General features: G+C 46.9%; 1 protein-coding gene and 1 long non-coding RNA gene across 5 annotated transcripts in view; one reads left to right on the top strand and one right to left on the bottom strand.

Annotated features, from left to right (window-relative positions):
• Hipk2 (homeodomain interacting protein kinase 2) overlaps window positions 1-23299 on the bottom strand; it is a 187399-nt gene that overhangs the window by 11303 nt on the left and 152797 nt on the right. For 2 of the 4 annotated variants that reach the window (XM_040728448.1, XM_040728450.1), the window contains exons 10-13: window positions 22672-22814; window positions 19589-19768; window positions 15115-15396; window positions 4191-4438 (exon numbers count right to left, since the gene is read on the bottom strand). In XM_040728448.1, coding sequence (XP_040584382.1) covers window positions 4191-4438; window positions 15115-15396; window positions 19589-19768; window positions 22672-22814 — 853 coding nt within the window. 4 annotated transcript variants of the gene reach the window in all.
• Window positions 1-23299, top strand: part of LOC110339240 — a 92432-nt gene that overhangs the window by 21747 nt on the left and 47386 nt on the right. The window lies entirely within an intron of this gene.

The following is a 23299-nucleotide window of genomic DNA, read 5'->3' as shown; positions in this document are numbered from 1 at the left end:
GACAGGTCATAGGTCAGTGGCGTGCCCTTGGCTATCTGGAAGACGTGCTCACTCTCCTTGTAAACACATGTCCCTGAGACTGCTCAGGCAGGAACCACTCAGTCCCCAGGCCTGATGAGGCATTCACCTTGACTCTGGAGAGGCAGCTGGGCTCGTCCTCGGCTGCATAGTGGACTGGAGTTGCAAATGAGGGAGATAGGAGTAACAAAATCCAGGGTAAAGGCACAGGTCCAAGCTGGGCCCCACTGGGTCCTCTAGGGAAAGTATATAGCAATACCTGGGAGACGTGTGGAAGGAAAGCGGCCTGCCTGGTTCCCTTCTGGTAGCCAAGAGGATCAGATGTGATCATGCCAATGGCTGGCCCTAACAGCCAACCAGGGAGAACAGCAGAAGCTACAATAACCCTGCAGCTCTCCGGATCCAAGGCAGGATGAGACTAGCTCTCCCAGGGAATGGCCTGAGAACCGAATATGGCTGAAATAACAACTGTTCCCATGGTACTGACAATGTAGAGACTCTCTCTCCAGGCAGGAGATAGCTCTATACTTGGGTGAGTCTGAGTCCAGCCTTGCAGCTGGGGATGGCATGAGAGTCTGCATTCTGGCACATCCTGGGTGTCAATGCTGCTGGGTGGGAAGACCACAGCCTTAGAGGGGAGGAGATTGAGAAAGGCAATAACCCATATTAGATGGATCTAAGTGCCTGACTAAGGGAGCCCAAAGCTTTATTAAGGGCCGCTGTCTTAACCTAGCCAATGTGTTCTAAGCACACGCTGTCTGCCAGCCACTGCGACCATGTACTACCCAGAACAGATGGGGTGAGAGTGGAAATCAGGAGATCACAGAGCATAAAGGCGAGAGGCAGAGGCAGGGGATGCAGGGAGGTGCTGATGGCTGGGCAGGTTGGGCCTGAACTGTCCAGCTGGGCAGCGGTGAGACCTTCACCCCCGAATAAAGTAAGCGCGATGCTTTGCAAAGGAGAGCACCTAGATGAACAGGCCATCGCCTCTCCTCTCCCTCTTGTCTTTGATAAGGCCTCATTACGTAACCCACCCTCAAGCCTGCAATCCTCCTGTTTCTGCCTTTTCTGTGCTGGTTTTATAGATGTGTGTCACTACACTTGGCTTAGCCATAGAAGCTTTATTGAGCAATACCCAAGAGCCAACAATAGGCACGCAATAAGCAGACACAGCCATGAGGTGATACTGGATGTCTCGAGAAGCAACCCTGCACAAGGGCCTAGGCCAGCATAGGTGGGAGAAGGCCCCAGATGCTGCCTCTGTGTTCTACTGAATGCCTGCAGGGACAAGAGAAGCCTGTAAATTGTGCTATTGGTGCTGGATGGTTTAAAAGCCACAGTTCACATATTAACTGTACTCCTTAAAAGCTAAAGAATAAAGAATTAGTTGAGAAGAAAATGGCTTTGGTCTGGAGGTTGAGGGACAGCCTGTCTCCCATGCCCCAGGCCAACCAAGTGCCAGTCAGGCAGGAATGCAATGCCAGTTGGGAGATGGGCCGCACGAGACAGGTGCACACTGGGATGCTGATCCTCTTAACAAGCCTGAGGGGGCTTTGCCCAGGGCAAGAGACAGAGCACACTGAGAGAGAAGGCAATCCACCCCCTCATCTCCACCAGTCCAAGTATATCTGAGCACTCTCACATTGTGTTTTGTAGTTAAAGATTCATCCCCTTCGTTGAGCTTCTTAGGACAGATGGCACTACATATTAAGGAGCCATGTATAATAAAAGATGGGGCTTTTGAATGATTTGGGCTGGGTCAACTTTTTGACAAATTCCAGGGCAGTGAAGTGAGCCCTGTGCACCCCAGGCAAGCACTGATGACGAGTTCATCAAAGGCACTGGCTCTAGAAGGACGAAGGGAGAATGGGAACCTGGAGACAGCAGACCATGGCAGACCCAGAAGGCAGAAGGCCCATCCTGCCTCTCAAGAGAGCCCAGCCTCAAGTCAAGGAAGACCTGATTTGCTGGGAGGAAGAGGGTGGGTCCCAGAAAGAGGTCCCTAAATCTGACTGTGCATTGGCACCCAAGGCCCCTCCCACCTACCCACTGTATCAGAGTTCCCCAAGGAGCCTGGGACTTGGTGTACTGAGCTTCCCAGGAATGCAGAGCGGCCAGGCACTAGTGGAGCAGATGACATTTAGGACTCAGTGCCCAAGCTAAGCCAGTTAGATTCTCAAAGTCCAGCCCAAACCTGGGTCTTTGGGGACTAGATATGGGGTCAAGCAGCTGCAGGCCTTGGCTATCAGTAGAGCCTGCTTTTCCCTATGGCACCAGGAGCTCCTCCCTGCTGGTGACAGATCAGGAGAGCTCTGCTCTAGTTCAGCATCCTAGAAACTTTGTAGGTATGTTAGAGGGAGAATCAATCAGTTTAAGGAATCTGCAGCTTGGGTCTGCAAAATGGCAATGTTAGGAAGCGCCTGTTGCTCACCCTTTACCTTTATTGTGGTGACAAGATAAAGACTGGGCGGAGCAGGTCAGAGTGCAAGAGCCCTGGATGCAGGAAGGTCCTGAAGGGGCAAGAGACTCAGGAGGAAGTGGCAAGGGACCACCACGCTCCTAGTGTGGAGCCGGCGGTTGTGAGGGAACAGACCCTCGCTCAAGCAGTGCATGTGTAAGCGTGCCTAGAGCGCAGGGAAGCTAGCACCCCCGAGGCCCGCTGCGTGGCCTGGGCTGGTCTGAGAACCTGGGTCCTTGCAGTGCCTTTGTTTGAAATTCATAGTAGCTGCAGAGTTAGGAGGTTACAGCAGAGTGGGGTTCATTCCATATGCACAACCCTTACTGAGAGGTTCAGCAGCCTCATGCTGTCTCTAGCCAGGGCCCTGTGGGCCCCACACTCTGCTTCTCACCACAGAGCAAGGACTTTGTAACCGCCATCAGCTCCACAGATGGTGGGAGCAGCTAGGCTGTAAAATGAACAGCAGTGACAGGGTGCCAGGCAGATGTGTTTGAAGAGCCTGTCTTCTGAAGAAGGGAGCTGGGGGTATCTGAAAGTGCTTGACAAGGAGGCTGTGAGCATTCCACACATGGGTCACCCCCAGGCAGATGGCGAGGGGAGGAAGAGGCCCAGGCTGGTTTCTATCTCCTTTCAGGCAGAGGTCCTGGCATAAAAAGGGGGGGGCTGGTCACAGTTTGCTGTGCACATTGGGAAACTATTGCAGGCTGGCTGCATCAGGGCACTGGAAAAGTCCTTAGAGATCTCATCTTCAATTCTACTCTGCACCTCAAGTGGCGGAACCCCAGCAGCCTGAATCTTGTAGGCCTGGCAATGCTGTACCAGGGTAACCTCAGGTATCTCCTGTTGCCATGTCAGGTGACAGACAGGTGGTCCCAACCAAGGAACAATAGGTTCTCATGTTTAGACACAGCTCACCAGCTTCCTGCTCAATTTTCAGGACAAGCCTCCTGGAATGTCAGTTCTTTTTTTTTTTTTTTCAGATAGGGTTTCTCTGTGGCTTTGGAGGCTGTCTTGGAACTCGCTCTTGTAGACCAGGCTGGCCTCAAACTCACAGAGATCCACCTGCCTCTGCCTCCCCAGTGCTGTGATTAAAGGCATGCACCACCTCTGCCTCGAGGAATGTTAGTTCTTTAAACAAAGCTGAGAGAAATGTGCTCAGCTCACATGTCTATGCCCAAGAAAAAGTCCTGATAAAGGGTCCATGACCCCATGTGGCAAGCTCAGAGGAAATGCTTCCTCCACAGGACACCTGCTCTACCAGTAGTGCCCCTAGAAAGATGCCCAGACCATAGAAAACTGCAGTGCTTTCACTGTTTACCAACTATGACAGAGCCACCTTGAGGACAGTCATGCTCTCAGAATTTCAAGAGGAAACTGTTCTCTGTAGAACATGATATTCTGTTGCATAGGTGGAATTCCACAGAACCATGTATACAGTATGGTCATCTGAAATAATTAGGTACCTTTTGCTTCACTAGTACTAGCATTTCTTTTTTTTTTTTTTTTTGGTTTTTACGAGACAGGGTTTCTCTGTATTGTTTTGGAGGCTGTCGGTCCAGCCTGGTCTCAAACTCACAGAGATCCGCCTGCCTCTGCCTCCTGAGTGCTGGGATTAAAGGTGTGCGCCACCACCGCCCGGCAGTACTAGCATTTCTAATAGCAGAAAACAAGAAAAGCAGAGAAATGCTATGGGCTTGCTGTGGTCCCAGGTTACCTGGCCCTAGGCTGTCACATTCTACCAACACTTCACTGGCCTGGGTCTTCAGTGGGGGTACGATGATGGTGCGGGGGTTGCCGGTACAGTGATTTTCTAGAGCCCCCTTAGTGTCCAAGGTGTTGGTGCCGTTGTGTCCTGTTCGCTGCTGCACCGAGTAGGGGCTGGTGTTGCTGGAGGAGTCGGAGTAGGGAGAGTCGTGGACTGTGACACAGCTGATGACATTTTTCCTTTGCTTGGAGACCGTGCTGTAAAGGTAAAGGGAGAAGTTACGACTGTGGGCTGGCTATGAGGCAGGACAACCAACACCAGGGTCCATGGAGCAGGGCTGGGCCTGGCACTAGACTCACTGGTGCTGAGCGAGACAATTACAGGTGGGCCTGCGCTGTCCCCACGTGCCAGATTCAGTAGAGTTTGGTGGCGACCCCTCTGACCACCAGAGGTGGAGTCTGTCTGAGCAATGGACTAGGCAGGCAGAGGACCAACTTGGAAGGGAAATGACCCTGAGCCTGGGCTCTGGCCTGTGAGGATCAGCAGAGTTTAAGCAGGGAGGGAAGAGATGCCCAGTGACCCGGGATGCTGGTGGGGGCTAGAGCTAATGAGCTCTGAAGATCTCAGCATCGTCATTCAGAAACTGTGAGAAATAGAAGTGGAGCCGAATTTGGGTGATTGTGTTTAGGCTCCCTAGGACCCTGGGTACCCGTTTTTAGGGATGGCCTGGCCTTCCTGCAGAGTCCCGTTCTCTGGGCCAAGGTTGGGAGACAGTACTGTCCAGAGCTCTAAAGCAAGTCTCCTGTGTGCTGATGCCCCTAGGGAGTGATCTCAACCCAGGCCTTGATCTTCTAACTGGGCCTGTGCCGGGAACAGGGAAGAGGGAAGAGCAGGCTTGGGTGGCTCTGGGCCAGCACTTGCTTTTCACAGGGCTTTATGCTTTCGTGGCTCCTCTGGGAACCAATTCCATCTGCCTGTGGCTTGGTGATAGGCTGCTGGGATGGCAGATGTGGGTCTTATTGCGCATTATGCAAGGTTTTAAAAATGGATGCTCATTTATTTTTGTACACGTATCAGTTATTTTTAAGACATAACAATTGCCTAGACAAGATGGCTACTTTCCAGCTAATCTGATATGAGAAGAAGCTGGTATTTATAGAATGATAGGGTTTTCAGTGACCCTCCTGCCCCAGACTCTTGACTAATGCCACAGACCCAGGCCAGGCTATTTCCAATAGGAGTTTTCTTGAATCACTGCAGAGAAAGTAGGCAAGTGGGCACTTTTAAGGCTAGTAGAAGGCCAGCTGGGCTGTAGACCTAAGAGGCTGGACGGGCAGCAGGGGGATGGCTCTGGGGGCCTGGCCCTGCTCCTGACACCAGTAGTCGTGATGGCTGGGCTGGGCCTTTCCTTCAGTGAGCACACACCTAATCCTTTCTGGGTTAGCAGAAGGTCCCTAGTGGGACTGTCGGATAGAACATGGGCTTCCAGTCAGATGTTTAACTTTGGTATGTGCTGATGACAGGACCTTGGGAAGAATGGACCATGACAACAGAACCTGTACCACAGGCTGTTCTTGGGACTCAGTGAGACAATGATATTGCATGACACATGTAAGCAGCTCATCAGGGGAACCATCACTACTAGTACATAGGATGAGCTGCCCTAACCCAAAGTCATAAATGCTCCCAAAGCTAAACCTTTGAGTGTTGACCTGATATCACAAGTGGGAAATTCCATGTCTGACTTGATATGGCAGGCTGTGGTCAAAAAGCAGGCATACTAAAAATAATTGTGTAAAATTCCCTTTAGAGGATATGTATATAAGAAAATTTGAAATTTGAAACATTTTTGGTCTCAAGATTTTTTTTTTTGAGTTTTCAAGACAGGGTATCTCTGTAGAAAAGGCTAGCTTTGAACTCACAGAGATCTGTCTGCCTCTGCCTCCCAAGTGCTGGAATTAAAGGCGTGTGCCACCACTGCCTGGCTGGTCTCAAGTCTTTTTAAAAATAGTTTTAATTTTTATTGAAAATAGATTTTTATGTAATATATTCTGATCATGGTTTTCCTCCCCCAACTTCTTCCAGATTCTCTTCACCCACTCAAATCCACACTTTTTCTCCCTCTCATTAGACAACTAAGAAACAAAATCAAAACCACCACATAAACAAACTAGAATAGGAAAAAACAAGCAGAAAAAAAAAGCCCAAAAAGAAAAACCTAAAAACCAAAACCCCACAAGAAACACTCACAGATGCAGAGACACACCCCCTCCTCCCCAGAAATCCTGCAAAAATACAAAATTAGAAACCATAATATATTGGCAAAAGACCTGTAAGGCAACAAATAAACAAACAAACAAATAAATAGACAAAGCTCTATGAGACAAGAGTCCTTTCAACACACCATGGGGTTTGTTTAGTGTTGGCATCTAGTGCTGGGCGTGGCCTGCCTGTAAGTGTAGTTTGTACTCCCAGTGAGGCTCTCTTGGAGAACAAATATTTCCTCTCAGTGTTATCAATTGGCAATAGCTTCTGGGTTAGGGAGGGGGCTTTTGCCCGCTTCCCTCTCGTGCTGGGGCCCCATCTCCTCAGACCGGTGCAGGCTCTGTCCCAAGCCCGCCTCCTGAGTGCTAGGCCTAAGGCTTGTAGCACCGCGCCTGGTGTCCCCAGCCTTCCGCATAAAGGACACTCAACGTGTACTCTCATCAGCTGAGCTGCCTGAGATCACATGGCAAGCAAGCGCGGCACAAAGAGGGAGGGCTTGCGGAAGAAGTTCTTCTCTACTCTGTGCAGAGCCAGCAGATTGAGAGCAAAGAAATGACAGGTCATTAGTTTGGAATCTTGGAGATCTACAGTCAGTGCCACAGGGAATGGCTGCACAAAGAAATAGAAGCATGCCTCTGTCCTCGAGAAGATGAAAAGCTCAGCGGGAGACTGTATAACAACATGACAACTTAAACAGTAAAAGCTCTAAAATAACCAGTTAGAATAACGGAGTCACGAAGCCATCCATGATTAACTGTCACACGAGTCTTCCAGATGATAATTGTTAAGAACCCAAAAGAAGGCGAGGAATGAACTGGTCACACACATTTGCAGCTCTTCACATTAACAGATAGAACCAGGCACATTTTAACTAATAAAGACCCACATTCCTCACTTGTAATGATTTAAACCCAGAGGTCTACATGCATTTCAAAAAGCCCAGCACGGAGTTATCACAGCAATTCAGTTCCTAGGCATATTATCACAGGCAGTGGGGACGGGACTCAAACAGTCAAACAGTGATTATTATCTCAATGTCCACAGCAGTGTTATTCATAACACCCAGGAGAGAACAATAATGTAAGCACTGGCCCACAGGTGACTGGATAAATAAACCTGGCATACCCATACCATGGGCACCAGTCAGTCAAAAGGTTCACTGAAGTTCTTTTTTTTTTTAAAGCATTTTTATTGTTCTTAATTGTGTGTGTGCATGTGTGTGCAGGTACTCACAGAAGCCAGAGATACCAGGATGCCCTTGAACTTGGGTTACAGGACGTTGTGAGCCTCCTGCTATAGGTTCTAGGAACAGAGCATAAGTCTACTGAAGAGCAGTAAATGCTCTTAACCGTTCAGCCATCTCTCCATCCCCTGGAGAAAAGTTCTGATAATGCACTACAACATCGATGAACCCCTAAAATATCACTTAAAATAAGCCAGAAACAAATTTTGCATGATTCAACATAAAATATCTAGAATAGGCAACCAAAAAGGAAATAGATTACAGATACCAGAGGCCTGGAGCAGGGGCTGAGCGGAGGAAAATGTAAAATTATTTAATGGGTATAGAATATTGCACTGGAATGACAGAAAAGTTTTGCAAATAAGTGATGGTAACAATCAATCGGTGCCCCCAAATGGTTAAAATGGCAAATTACATGTTTTACCATAACTAAAAAATGGATATACAATCTCCCTGTAAACTGTACACAGTAAAAGGGTGAATTGTAGAGTATATGGATTTTCTAATTTTAAAAAGCCCATAGGCTTATCCACAACAAGAAGCTCACAGGGTACAGCCACAGGCCCTCTAGCAGATGTCAGGGGTCACCAGTAACTGAGATGTGTCCAAGTATTAGAGAGTGAGTCCTAGGAAGAGGTCCCTACTCCTGGACAGCAGGAGAAAGCAATGAGAGTGGGGGCCAGGGTGGAAGGCAGGGGAGGAGGAGGACCTGCTCTCTTTTCTGTGGTAGGAGAGGGAAGGGAAGCCGCTGGCCTCTGAGTAGAACATTGTGTGATGTCCTGTTGTTCCCAGGACCAGGGACGGAGCCTGGGATTCACTCCAGGCAAGTTCCCAAGGGGATGCAGGAGGCAGGCTGCTCTGTTCCTCATGCAGGGCTTTGGTCACTGCAAACACGGTGGCTCCTCTTGCCATTTCCTGAAACGGGGATAGGTTCTGCTACGGGGCATGATCTGTAGGGTGGTGGACTCTTGCAAAGACAGAAATTGGCTCCCCATGCAAAGGGTGCTCTAGTTGTAGTTTACAGGTGGACCCTGAGGAACCATGGCCCTGTACTATCCACCTAGCTCTGACCCACTCTGAAATTACTAGGGGAAGTGGGAAAGATTACTTATAGTATGAAAGGTCCATTCTGAATATCCCTCAAAGATTTATTATGAAAGGCAGTCAAGATAAAATCCAGTCTGCTTTCATGTCAAGAGAAGACAAATCTCCTTAGTGAGAGGACCTTACATAAGCGTGGTTCTGGCTATCAGTTATTTAGAAAGTGAGCAAGTGAAACAACACACTGATTCTGACCAAACTGTATTCTCGCCTCAAACACAATCAAATTGTACTCATTTGGAATCTGTAACTCTGATTTGCAAATTCTAAAGAATCTCTAGCTTAATGCAGCTAATTTTTTTCTAGCCACTGGAACTTTCTGAAGGCACAGTGTACTACCTCAAGAATTAGCATACTGCCACTGAAGGGAGGCTTTCTGAGCAGTCCTGGGAGAGCCGGAGCCTGGCTGGATCCCCTGTGAGGACTTAGGGCCAGATTCACAAGAGGAAGCTGGCAGGCAGTGAGTAGTGGGTGTCAGTGTCCTGTTGTCTGTGGAGGAGGGGGAGAGAAGAGCTTCATTTCTCTTTGTATCTGGGAAGCCCCATGACTAACAAGCAAAACCACATGACACAGCTTAATATTGTATTTGCTTGGATTTATATATGACAGTTTTGGGAAAAGTGAATTAGTTTGATAGCTCTGTTTCTAATCTTGTCTCCTGCTAGAAAGGTCTGTGCTCTACACAAATATACTATCTAGATTAGAGAACAATGGGAAGCTGCTAAGTGGCTCACTTTGAAAGCCAAGCACACATTTGGGATTGCCACTACAAGTTCTTCAGGCTCCTGTATGTCCATACTACTGGGATTTACTCTAGCATTGTCTCTAATTATTCCTGGCAGTTTATCAATCCCATTTTGAGCTGGTTAATGGAAGTGAGAGAGACAGCGATAGGAGGGGAATGAGAAATATTTGCTCAAATGGCCTTGACAGACACCACTTCTGAATAAGAAGCAAAACAGCAAGACCTCAAGACTGTATTGTGTTGTCATGGCAATAGATGATTTTCATCGTTTTAAAATGATGAAAGGAAATAAGGAGCTAAGAAGATAGAAATGAGCCACAAAGGAGAAAATACAGCTAGAGGATCAGATGCAAGACTCTGACTCCATCCCGGTAGGATCCTGTCTGGAATGTGGTTCTCATTTCTATTTGCTAATCTCAGTCAATTTCATCCTTCAAGACCAAGGTCAAAATCCATCTCCTCCAATACATTTTCCATGACTCCTCTATCTCCCCCGACTTCAGAGTAAATGCTCTATGTGAAAAAAACAGAAAAGAAACCTACTCTTCCATTACAACACTATGAGCAAGCAAGGTGGCCCGCTCTGGATACACACCAACCGCCACTCAGAGTGCTGTGTGTGCGGCCTCCTTCAGTCCTCACAGCACGACTACATGGTGGAGAAACTGCATACAAGCAGGGCTTGAGTCACCTGCTCGCCCAAGGCCAAGGCATGTGCAGTCCTAATCACTAAGTTACACAGCCCTCTGCCTTCCCAGGGAGGTTCCTAGCTACCACTGTCTGGTTTCTCCAGGGTCCATTTGTTAACAGTGGTTTTCTCTGGGCATGGAGTTCTCCAGCTGGAGGGAATAAGACATGAGGGTTCAGATGGCCTTACTGCTTTGTCCCCATACCCCTTCTGTTCTAAAGCCAGAAATACAGTGAGAAGGAAGAGAAGTCAAGGCCTGCAGACCAAAGTGCTCTCTCTGATGTTAAGCAGCTTTTTTATTTTTTTTAATTTTTGGTTTCCCGAGACAGGGCTTCTCTGTATTGCTTTGGAGGCTGTCCTGGAACTTGCTCTGTAGACCAGGCTGGCCTGGAACTCACAGAGATCCTCCTGCCTCTGCCTCCCAAGTGCTGGGATTAAATACTTGTGCCACCACCACTGGCTGTATGGGGCTTTTTAACTAGTATAGGAGGGCGGCGACTTTACATTGTTGTATGTGTCAATGCAAAAAAATTCCAATTTGGGTTGATTTTTTTTGCTCAGGCAATAAATAATAAGTGAGTTTTTATTTTTCTTCCTCCTGTTGTTAATTTTTTATGCAGAAGTCGTTTGAACAATATTTTGTGAGTTTCTGACTGTGACTTTTCTGGAATAATTTTACCATCTTTTCAATTTAGTATAAGGAAACAAAATATCTTGGGTCAACTCTTTTTTGGGGTAGGTACTGAACTCAGCCCTAGAGGCCCCCCTCTTTTTAGATAAACACTTTAAGATTGATTTAAGAAATTGCCTTTATATCTAATATCTATACACTTAGAGTCGACGTTGTTGGCAAAGTTGGCAGCTGCTCGTGTCCTGTGAGCTGACTCCCCTACTAGAGATGGCCATTCAAGTGACTCTGTGAATGGGCATGGGAATAATGGGACCTGGACAAAAAATTTCTTGCTGATCAGCTGAAATGAATCACTTTTTTTTTTTTTTTTTTTTTTTTTTTGGTTTTTACGAGACAGGGTTTCTCTGTATTGTTTTGGAGGCTGTCGGTCCAGCCCGGCCTCGAACTCACAGAGATCCGCCTGCCTCTGCCTCCCAAGTGCTGGGATTAAGGGCGTGCGCCACCAACGCCCGACGAAATGAATCACTTTGATCACACACTTAAAATGTTTTCCTTGTGACAGAAATTTGCATGTCATGGCTTCCATAAGACTGTTTCCACATAAGGTGAGTTAGGCACGAGGATTTGGATAAACAGACATGTCCTTGTAAACACTATTCATGATGATTCCAGGTAAAAGAAGACAGACCAACAAATGCTTCCCTCATCAAAAACACTTAACATATGTAAAATAAGACCAGTTCTACTTAGTCCTGGGAAATGTAGCAAAAAGGTGCTTATTGTTCAATTTTTCTGTCTTTATTCCCCTAGTCATTAGTAAACCATGAAAAAAGACAGCCCGCTGACTTTTCAGTGGCCTGCCCATTTATTAGAACGATCTTCAGCAACGAGAAGATTTAAACTTCTGCCCATTCCTGAGGCAGCCTCAGCACCCACACCTGTGCTCTCAACCCCTCATGGCCCTGTCAGAGCTCCCTGCACACACGGGATGCTCTCATGGGACTGGTCAGAGGAGGAGGCAGGACAGAATCAATAGCTGCTAAACTAGTGACTAAAAAGTGATGTTCTCAGTAATGGATAATGTAATGTCTTCAACGACATAGCACTTCCTGAAGGAATCCCAGTTCTTCTACGTGAGCCTTCATTCATTTGACTGAGCCATGTGGCCTTCTCGGGCCTTAGTTTCCCCTTTCTGAACGGGGAATAGATGTGACAAGGCTGGGTAAAGCGTGTGTGCAGGTCTGCTATGACTCTCCTCAGTTCATTCATTTGTCCATTGTGTCTCTACATGCTGTGCAATTCTCCTGGTTGGTGGCAACTAACAGTGCTCATATCTGTGGTCAAGAATGATGATCCTCCCTTGACATTTTTTAATAATTCTAGGCAAAGTCATCTAGTCTCAGAGATTGAGTGACACTGTCAATAAGGCCTAAAAATGTGATTTATCATTTATGATGCTAAAAACCACTCTGTGGTGAGGCTCTGTTATCTCCGTGAGTGTCCTTGACCCCGGCTCTACCTGTTTGCTGAGGCTGAGCCGCCCGAGGGAAGCAATCAGTACTTCAGGGTCACACTGGGAACTATGAACGCTAGATTTGGGGTAAGCATCAAGTAGGAAACTAAGTTGGGAAGACACAACAATCAAGACACTCACTACCAAGGAGAACTGTATTTTGGTGACAAGGACGACAGACTGAGGGACTGGGGTGGTTTAAATGAGATGTCTCACGGATGAGCTTTGCCCCTGTGATGTCCCCCAGCCCTCTGCTCATCTCTGAGACCACACCAGTCACCTCACTTAAATCTGCAACTCTCTCCCCTCAAGTACTTCTCCTCACTACTTGGCTGGTTTCTCTGACACAAAGCAGAACGATTTGTACATGTCTTATCTTGCTTGTTACCTGCAAGCCTCACAAAGAGAAACTGTTCCCCTTATTTGTATAACACTTGGAGTTCCAGACATTAATATCTTACAGTGATAGGGCTGGTAAATATTCACTATGTTAAATTTTATGACAATTATGATTTCCAGGAACAGGTAATCCTAAGTCCCTTTCCTTTCTCACTGTTAAATAAAGTCACAGTTACATGATACAATTACACAGTAGTTTTTCTATGAGTAAGCGCTACTGACTGTTGCTTCTTCAGGTAAACTTTCCTATCCTCTTGGGTGCTGAACCATCTTCTAAGGCAATAGTCATTTATCTCTGCAGAGAATATCACTACTGCATCTTCCTCTGCAAGCTTCCTGTTACCGCAGAGGGTGGCTGAGGCCCTTCACATGACGCTGTGGCTTCAGTCTGCAGTCTCTCAGAAAAGCATCTCCACCATGTTTTCCTATCCTGGTGAAGGCTGGCAGTCTCCTATATTTCCTACAGTATAACTGTAGGTTCAGTTTGTGGCTGTTCCTCCCAATGTCACCTGCCCACAGGCTGCAGCCCACCTTTGAGTCTGAGTCATTTTCATCACTGTTCTTACAAGCTGCCACGCATTTCGATTATGTCTCCTCCTGGGGAGTTTTGTGTTCCACTTGCCTCCCACTTTCCCACTACTGGCTCTGGCTGCTGGAGAGGTGGCCGTCGTCCTGAGCTCCCACTCTCTGCAGTTCTCTCCTGGGCACTCATGTTCAGGGTTAGTGTCAACTCGGATCTCAGCCTTTAAAACTGGCATTGCAATCTAGTTGGCAGCCAGGTCTTTAAGTTGCTTTTGCATTTCTCCAGCTGTGCTCAAGGCGGCTCAGCGCTTTTTATGCCAGTGCTCCATATGCACAGGCTCCCCCAGGCCAGGGGCCAGTCTCGGGTAGGAAAAGCCTTCCTGTCTGGAAGGAGAGCGAGCCCTCGGGTTCCGCAGGGTTGAAAGATGGGGCTGTAAGGGCAGAGGGAGTGGAGCCAGTCTTGGCATGAGCAGATGGAGTGTAAAGTGGCGCTGGAGTTGGAAACGCCTGCCTGCCTCACCCACCCTGTGTCCTCAGACACCTAGCAAATGGCAGGGACAGAAACACAACAGTGTATTACCAAACTACACCGATGATCACACCGAACCACTCAACAGGAAAACAGGACACGGTAATGAGACACATACTAGCTCTATTGGTGAAAACTCAGACCACTAAACTTCACCAGGAAGGAAGGGTTGCATCCTGTAGGTACTGCTACAACGAGAGTGCTATAATTGGTCTAGCTGAACATCTTGTAATGACTTCACGCATGAAATCTATCATTTAATCAAAAACATTATGATTAATAACTAGCAGCATTATATCCAATCAGGAATCACTAATTTTGGCCTAACAGTAAACACAGAACTTTGAACCCAGTCGTGGGAAGTACGGTGATGACTGGAAGCCCTGGACTGGGGTGGCAGGCTCCCCTCCCCTTGCCTCATTCCTAATGCAAAGGCACCAACAGGGTGTGGCTGTGAGACGGAACACACAAGGAGGTGGGCGTCTATCTGGGCCCCTGAGCTGGCAGCCCAAGAGGAAGGCATGTGTTGTCAGAGTCGGGTGCTAAGTGCAGAAAGGAGCTCTGGTGCCAGGGTTAGCAGCCTTGCAAATACAATAACTATTTCTTCCCTCCACCTAGGAAGCACACACAGAGTAAAATGAATTATTGCTACTATGGAATAAACAGTAATGCTCTCTGGGTAAAGAGCCAACTAGCAGTTTAAAGGACTGGGTTAATCAGACACAGGGAAATTTCTGATTAATTGGACAACTACTTCAAATTGTGAATGAGCCAAGGCAATGTTAGAGAGATATCCTGATGAACTGGGAGTAAGTTCAATAGTCCGAGGAAGCATTTTTTAAACTTATAAGTGTTAAGCTGTGATTGGGAGCCCCATTTTTATAGTCTCATGTTCTCAAATGTTTAGGGACTGTAACTATTCTTTTTTTTTTTTTTTTTTTTTTTTTTTTTTTTGGTTTTACGAGACAGGGTTTCTCTGTATTGTTTTGGAGGCTATCGGTCCAGCCTGGCCTCGAACTCACAGAGATCCGCCTGCCTCTGCCTCCCGAGTGCTGGGATTAAAGGCGTGCGCCACCACCGCCCAGCCGGTAACTATTCTTTAAGGCCAGACTCACTCTGAATTATTTTGGTTTTGAATAAGTGACCTACTTGTCACTCTCATGAAATAATTGTGGATGCAAGAACATGGCAAAATGAAAATTTAGGGATTAGCAGGGAATGACCATCATGTTCATGAATGGCCCAGATCCCGGAAAAGGCAGTGTGTGGCGCACGCACGCATGCCCTCTGCCCTCACCTGGTGGGGGCGTGCTTCTGCTCTTCCTCCTCATCCGTGTCACTGCTGATGGTGATGACGCTGACTGTGGGGCTGGGGGTGTCGGGGATGACAATCGTCTGCCGCTGCCGCTCTCTGGTGGTGCTGGAGGCCACGTCACCCCACCCGCAGGTGACTGAGGTGCTGCAGGCTGGGCTGCTGTGCACCATGGCACACCGTGGGGGAGTGTTTTCCTTGACACGCTTGGATCGCTGAGGGGAGCTGGTAGACTGTGAAGAGGTCACCTCACAGGTGGAGACATTTCTGTAATGACAAAACAACACACACCTATAGAGGAAAGTAGGGCCCTACATCTCCATCCAAGGGGTCCAACTTTCAGAGAACACCACATTACCAAATATCCACAGAAAAAAGTCTGAAGCCCAGACCACTTGGCCTCCATCTGTGACAGAAAATGTGGTACCTCTATAGGCCTTTAGTTAGTCACCATAGGACCTTCTCTGGGTCTGGCTTGGGCACATACACCTGTTCTTGAGAGTTGGTCTTCTAGGGGTAGCTGTCCTGATAAGGATTTTAGCTAGTTCACCCAACATGGCCACATAGGATAATCTCCAGGATTAAACCCCAGCTTTTGACTTCATCTAGTCCTCCCTCAATGGTACCTGAGTCTTGTTTTAGGAGTGGTGGAAAAAAGTGGTGTTTGTCACTCAGGTTTTCGTTTCCTTGGTAACGGTTGGTTTATTATTTAATACCCCCACCCCTGCATGCCCCATATTACTGTGTTAGGGACTGAATCCAGGCTCTCACAGACGCTCTAGAATGGAGCCACACTGCTAGCCTAAGACACTGAAGACACTGTGAGAGTTTCTAGAACCTCAGTGATGGGTGTGTGTATGTGTGTATACCGAATGTTAGCCTTACGAGGATGTTCCTCAGCAGCTGCTCCCCTTGTGTTTTGTGACAAGGCCTCTCCCTGGCCAGAGCTCACTGATTGAGCTGGTTGCCCAAGTTCCCCGGGATCAGCCTGTCTCTGGCCCCTGCCCCCAATACTTGAATTACAGGTGTGCACTAATATGCTCAGCTTTTGATGCAGGGTCTAGGGACTGAACTTAGGTCTTGATGCTTGTGTGACAAGCATTTACGGATGGAGTGATCTCTCAGCCCCTTGGCTCAGCTTTCCCTTCTTTCTCTTGTGGGAAAAGCTATGGCCATTCAGATTTGTGTACAATGGAAAACAAAACCAAACCATTTCACATTTTGACCTGAGCCTCATGAAAGGCTTACCAATTAATTTGAATTATAATAAAAAACTGGGAGAAGTACAAGCGTAAGAAGGTATACTTTAAAAGGAACTTTAAAAAAACTATGGATAAGTCAAATGTGACTATTGTAGTATAGTTCTAATTCTCTTAAAGTTACTTATTAGTTTTAGAGTCATTCATTATTTTGTGTGTGACTGTTTTTCCTGCATGTACGTATGTGTATGCCTGGTGCCCTAGGAGGTCAGAAGAGGGTATCAGATCCTCTGGGCCTGGATTACAGATGGCTGTGAGCTCCCATGGGTGTTCTAGAAGAGCAGGCAGTGCTCCCCACCGGTGAGCCACCTCTCTCAGATTGGATTGGTCAACCTGAAGTTCTAAATTAGCTCTGGGAACTTTGGGGAACAATCACCTTCTTTTCTTCTCATCGACCCTTGCTGACCCTGGTTAGGATCTGTACAGTGAAGATCAAAGTCAAAAGAGGACAAACCTTTGGGCCTGCTATGTCCTTAGAGAGTCTAGCACCTCCTAAGTGAAGAGATGAAGGACAAGGAGAAGAGCTCAGCAAAGGTGACCTTGATTTGTCTGTAGCTTTCAGTAAAGGTGACCTTGATTTGTCTGTAGTTGGCATCAGCTGCATTTATAAAGCCCTCTTTGGAGCTGGTAGTAAGGCTTTCTGGCTAGATGTTTCTTTTATTCTGTGGCTGCATGGTGTAGCTTTTACGGTTTCAGCACCTACAGTGTCTACTCAGCATTGCTACAGGAAAAAGCACGTCTGCTGCATTTCTACACAGGATAGCCTTCTGTGTGGTTTCTCACAGTTTTGTTGGAGAATGATCTTAAAAAGAAGCAAATGTATCATGTGCGGCACACGCCTTTAACACATTACTCAGGAAGCAGAGGCAGGTGGATCTCTGTGAATCTGAAGCCAGGGTTCATCTACATAGTGAGTTCTACGCCAGCCAGAGCTTCAAAGTGAGACCCTGTCTCAAAAGCAATAACAACAAAAAGAATCGAGGAGATGACTTGCACAGTAACTATACTGATTTTGACATGCATAAGCAGTGTGTTCACCTGAAGCAGCTGGGTGGTGAGAAGAAGGGAGGGATTTGCTGAACTGGTTGTGGGGCCAAGTTGGCATGTTGTCACAGGGCAGCCACACAAAAGCATTCTGGGGGAGCTGCCTCTGATTTAAGCAGAATTTCCTTGTGTTATCAGAAATACCCTAACAAGGGATTATGAAGAAGGATGCCAGCTTGAGGGAAATCAGCCTTTGCTTGAATTAATTTTCGAATGATAATGAAAAGACAGATGTAGCTTCTGGCACCTGGCTATATAAGGAAGAAGGAAAAAACAAAAGAAAACAAAATTCACCAGTGTGATGGACAGACTTGAAAAGTGTCAGGAAAATGTGTCCATCCGATTGGCCTGTGGGGATTTAAGAAGGTCCAGCTCACCGTGGGTGGTACCATCGCTATGCAGGTGGCCTGCACCGTGTAAGAAAGGGAGGTAAGCATGAGTTTGTGAGCAAGCCAGGAAGCAGTGCTCATCCATGCCCTCTGCTTTTAGTTCCAGCCTTGGCTTTCCTGGATGATGGACTCTAACCTGCAAGACGAAATAAACTCTTTCCTTTCCAAGTTGTTTTTGCCCAGAGCGAAAGGTTCAGGCACTACGCTGGCCTGCCCTGTTACCTGGCAGGATGCACTCAGGCAGCACTCTGGCCAGCCCAGAGTTCCGTGAGAACCACGCAGGTGCAAAGGACCCCTTTAAAGGACTGACCCCTGCCCGCTTACGCTTTCTTATACTCTCTTTCTTTTACTCTCGTCTTCCTCTCATCATCTCATCCTCTCTTCCTCCCATCTTCCTCTCTCACTTTTATCTCTTACATTTCTCTCACGCTCTCTCTTACTCTCGTCTTTCTCTCTCTCTCATCCTCTCTCATCTTCTCTCTTCGTCATGTCTGTCTTTCCCCCCTCCCCCTTTTTGGTCTCGCTATAATAAACTGTGGTTAACTCTGCATTTACATGATCTAAATCTATTTGGCCAGATATAGGTGTGGTTTTTGCTCTTGTTTATTTTTAAAGTCAGGTTTATTGAACTCTATAGTTGATACTATATGCTCTAAAAGCCTGCCTTCTGAAGTGTCTGATGAGTTATTGACAAATACATGGTTACAACCCAGATATGGAACTCTTTTTTCCCACCTTCCCTGGAATTCCTGTTTTCATGGCTAGTCTCTGGTTCTGCTAATTTATGTTTGCCTTCATCAAAGTGACATATAACATGGGGCCTTGTGTCAATCTTGATGGATTAAGAGTTCAGGGGATGGGAAAGATTAGTAGTCCACTGTTAAGCAACTGGGAGTCCCCAAAGTTGTATTTAAGCAATCAGGCAAATGTGTCCATGTGGAAGCAGTTCTGTAGTTTCACAATCTAGATCTAATTTGCTAGTGACAGAGCTTATTTTTAAGTTATGAGTTATATTTCTGACCTCAAATCTTAAAGACAGTGCATTTTTTTCTAGTAGTTTTGAAAAAGATATCTCTGTAATTTGTATTCAAATGGAGACTCAGAGGCCTGCTGTGGCCACCTTTAACCAGACTTTGAACCTCCTCAACTGTGCACTTCTTTATAAAGTCTAGTTTCAGCTCAGCCTAGCTGGTTCATTTTAGCCAGGGGCTCTTCCCATCCTCTTGATACCTCATCAGATTCCTCATCCTCCATTGTCCCTTGGATGACAGCTACTCACCATCAGAGAATCTCTCCAGTTTCTGTTGTCTCCTAGTTGTTTTCCCTACACGACCTAGACACTACTCTCTGGCTGCAAATTCTCACTGTCCAAACCATGTGCAGAGCTGAGTCCACTTTTCCCTCCACTGCAACATTTTTTGTACCCATCCCTGTGGTCTCAAAATAAAATCTTCCTTACTTGTTCTTTAATAAAGAGAACTGAAGCACTCAAGATGCTAGGTACACCATGACTTCAGGTCTCCGCCTTGGAGTGCCAGAGCGACAGGGACTAGGAAGAGTCAGGAGGCAGGGCTGCATTTGCACAGAGCCCAGAGAGAATGCTTCAGCAAATGCTGGAGTATTCCACGAAATGTTTCCTCAGATCGTGGAGGAAGAGCTGCTCTCTGCACCATGCCAGGGTAGTGAACCAGCAATCCCTGCCTCCAAGCAGTGTTTACCACTTCTATCTTCTGGTGCTCTCTGGGCACCAAGGCTCTCAGCACATACCTCATAGAAGGCTGGTGCTGCTTACTCTTCCTGGAAGAGGTGGTGCTGGTTGGCTGCTGCCTCATCACATGGGCTACACCCACATTTAAGGGCTGGGCTGCTGGAAGGGTCACATGTCCAGTCAAGAGTGTAGGCTGCTGCATGATGGGATTGTAATGGCTTCCATGAGCATGTGTGTTCCTGAAAGAGAAAAGGCCCCTTAGTGGTTTCGCAGAAGCTGAGCTCTTTAACAAGATGAGGCTTCTCCCCAGATGAAGGATGGCCACTGTTGCTCTCTCTCCCTCTGCTGTGAGGTGGCTGAAGAGATGGGCCCTGGCAGGAGAGCAGGCATGTGGGGTTCCCAGAACTGTAGAATGGGAGTCCTGTGTGGAGGAAGTAGGAGAAACCAGGCTGGTTGATGAGAACCAGGACTTTCAAGGGGAAAGAGATGGGATAAATAGTTCCTCTAGCCTCTAAAGTTCCTGGACAGGTGACTATGCTGAGCATTAATATGAACATCTTGTTTTAGAATTTACATAGCAACTTCAATGGGCCCTTTTATTCTGCTTTGTGAGGTAGGTAGGATGTCTTAGAAATACCATTTTATTAATGAGGAAATTGTAGCTAATGTGAAAAACAAGCTGGTGACTGGGAGCCATATGTCTCTGGCATTAGGAATCATTAATGTTCTTTTCAATTCCCCCAGTAGCTAACACAATGCTCAGGCATGTAGCAGCTGATCAGTTAATTACACGCTTGCGGAATGAACAATTAGATTAACTGAAGGGTGACTAGACATGTATAGAGTGTGTATTAAATCAAAATTAATACACATGCAGAGAGAACTATGCTGGCAGCCTGCATCCTGGAAATGGGTTACATTTTAAAGTCTCACCATTTAGTTTGGATGGTGCTTAAAGCCTTGTTTTTCAACAGAAACTTTTAAAGTGATTAATTCAAAGACTTGTCCATAAAAGCCCATTTAACACACAATAAAGTTAAAAGCTAAGGAATCATTTAAACTTAAAAAAAATCAAATTCCATGTTTGTAACTTGAAGAGAAAAAGAGAAAGAGATGAGCATTTTATAGTGATTTGATAGTCTTTTAGAAATGGTCGGGTAGACTTTCTGCTGTTTATTTCTCTTGGGAACAAGGGCAGCACTGGTGCCCTGCTCTTGTTTTCTGGTCATGGCTCTGGCCCACGGTGAAATGCAGAGGGTGGGGGTATTTGGAGATTACCACTGAGAGATGGAAGGAGGCAGGGTAGGAAAGTGCGCATGAATATTGCGGAGATGGGACTCTGACTGCTGAAGGACAAAGGAAATACGATGTGGTGGTGGTGACAGTGTCTTTCAGGAGAACAAGGGGGAGGGGAGCTCATCTGTAGGTCACATAGCTTTCCACTTGGCTGCTGCCACTCCTAATGAGCTTGAAGAAAGGCAGCCCTGCTGAGTGTGAGCTGTCCCGAATGAGTGAAGGGAAGACTCCAGCTTATTCACTCTGTTATGCTCGGGCTCTGCTACACTGCATGCTAAAGACAGCCAAGTGCTTTGTGTTTTGTTTTAGTTGACACTCCTCCCCTCCACACCACAATCCTGTGAGGTAAGCATCATGACCCCACTTTATTGAAAAGAAAGAAAACTGAGGCCAAAAAAGTCAAATAAGTTGCCCCAGGTCTTGCAGAGCCAGAATAGAAACCAGTTTTGCCTGATTTGAAAGTGCTTCCACTGAGTGCAGACTGCAGCCATGGGGACGGCCATGGGGACGGCCATGGGGACGGCCCATGTGTTCTCCTGTTAGCAGTCAGGAAGTAGTTTACATGGAGAAGAAAAAGGCTGCAGGAGACATGATTCAGAGGGGCAGACTTAGCCACCTGCATACCTTTTCTCGAGAGTTATTTACTTATTTACAGTTTCACTATGAACTCAGGCTGGCCTCAAATTTGTAATCCTCTGCCTTAGCCTATGTGCCAAGGTTTCAAATATATACTGCCACATTCAACCCAAGAACTCTACGCTCAGAAAAGGAAGTAGGGGGACCCTCAGGGCAGTATACAGACTACCAGGGATAGCAGGGAGTAATTTCTGCAGAAGGAATACTTCAAAGGGGCCACAGAGATGGGGACAATTTGAGGGCTGTCACATGGCTCTGTACTGGTCAAGGAGGGCATTGTGGTTGTGTTGGGATGAGGGAAAGTGACAGGTGCTTATGACAACAGCAGAGCAGGGTGTCCATGAGGGGGTCAGTGAGCTGCGTGGGTAGTTTTGGAAACAGATGCAGGGTGCTGGCAGGCAGTGGCCTGGGGTCTGCGGGAGGGTGAACTCTTCTCCTTAAGACATGTTGTTAATTGATGAGGCAACTCAACAAACATGCTAGAACTTCTCCTTCCAAATACACCTCATCTGTCAAGCCTTCCCTGGGGAGTTCAGACAGACAGGCACCTGTGTCTCTAAACTTCATGAGAACACTTTCAAGAATTGCTTAGGGCTCTGGGGACTCTTCTGTATTCCTTCACTGGTGATGAATGCTTGCTTTCTGAAAGGAACTTAATTCTCAGAAAAACTCAGCCAGGTCTGGTGAGTTGCACTGGTGTTTAAAAGATGTAACCAAGATTTGTGTAGAAAATGACAGTAACTATATGTGGCGCCTGCACCACGAGCAAGTTTAATGTGTCAGGCGAAAGCCTGGAGATTTAAGTGAAAGACAAGCCGTCTGATCGTTTGTGCTAAGAGAATGCGTGTGTTTTTATTGCAAGGAGGGAGCATACTTATATACAGACTTACAGCACAGTGGAGAAACCCCAGGTGTAAGAGTTTGTGTTTTCATAATTAGAGGTTGAAGCCAGTGGGGCAAGGCCGGGGCTGTCAGCCAGGACGAGAAAACAGGATGCACCTGTGGTTATTGGCTGACAATCAACTCACAGAGACCCCGTGGGGGCTGGGGCCCAACAACTATAAATTAATCAAGCTAAATCTTTGGTATCCTGGTATATTGTTTAAACCAACTCCCATTACACTGTGACCATTGTGATGTTCTCTGTCAGTGGTAGACACAACTCCCATCTCAGAAACACTTGTTTGACACAGAAGGATTTCCTGTTTACCTCCAGTCGGCCAGTTGCTGAGTGCCTGCCATGGTCTCAGGGATCACAGCTGCATGCTGCACCGATGTGTGGGTGGCCACGCCAGTCAGCTGCTGCCAGGCTGGAGGAAGCAGGATCTGTTGGGCCCCACCTGGCCAGGCCTGCTGTAAGACAGAGCACATTCACAGTCATCACATTTTGCTAATCACCTAGTTGATTTGCGTCTGTGAGTGAACTGTGCTAGATGTTGCAATGAGCGTGAAGGTGTAGACTGGTTGTTGGCTCTGGAAAAACAAAGGGAGAGCTGGAGAGATGGCTCAGCAGTTTGGAGCACTGACTGCTCTTCCACTGGACCTGGGTTCAATTCCCAGCAACCACATGGTAGCTCACAACAATCTATAATGAGATCTGGTGCCCTCTTCTGGCATATAGGAATACATTCAGGAAGAACATTGTACACATAACAAATAAATAAAATCTTAAAAAAAGAAATAAAAGAGTCGGGCGGTGACTTTCAGCTCAAGTGACAGATACTTCAATTCCTTAAAGCATGTAGGAACTAGTAGAAGACTAGTAGGAACTCTCTGCTTCATCTTCACGAGATGAAGACAGTTTCGCCGTCTCCTTTAGAGACTAATTGGTAGGTGTG

This window comes from Mesocricetus auratus, unplaced genomic scaffold (assembly GCF_017639785.1).
Source record: "Mesocricetus auratus isolate SY011 unplaced genomic scaffold, BCM_Maur_2.0 Super-Scaffold_100019, whole genome shotgun sequence".
NCBI classification, from domain to species: domain Eukaryota; kingdom Metazoa; phylum Chordata; class Mammalia; order Rodentia; family Cricetidae; genus Mesocricetus; species Mesocricetus auratus.
This window is presented reverse-complemented; position numbering and strand designations above follow the sequence as displayed.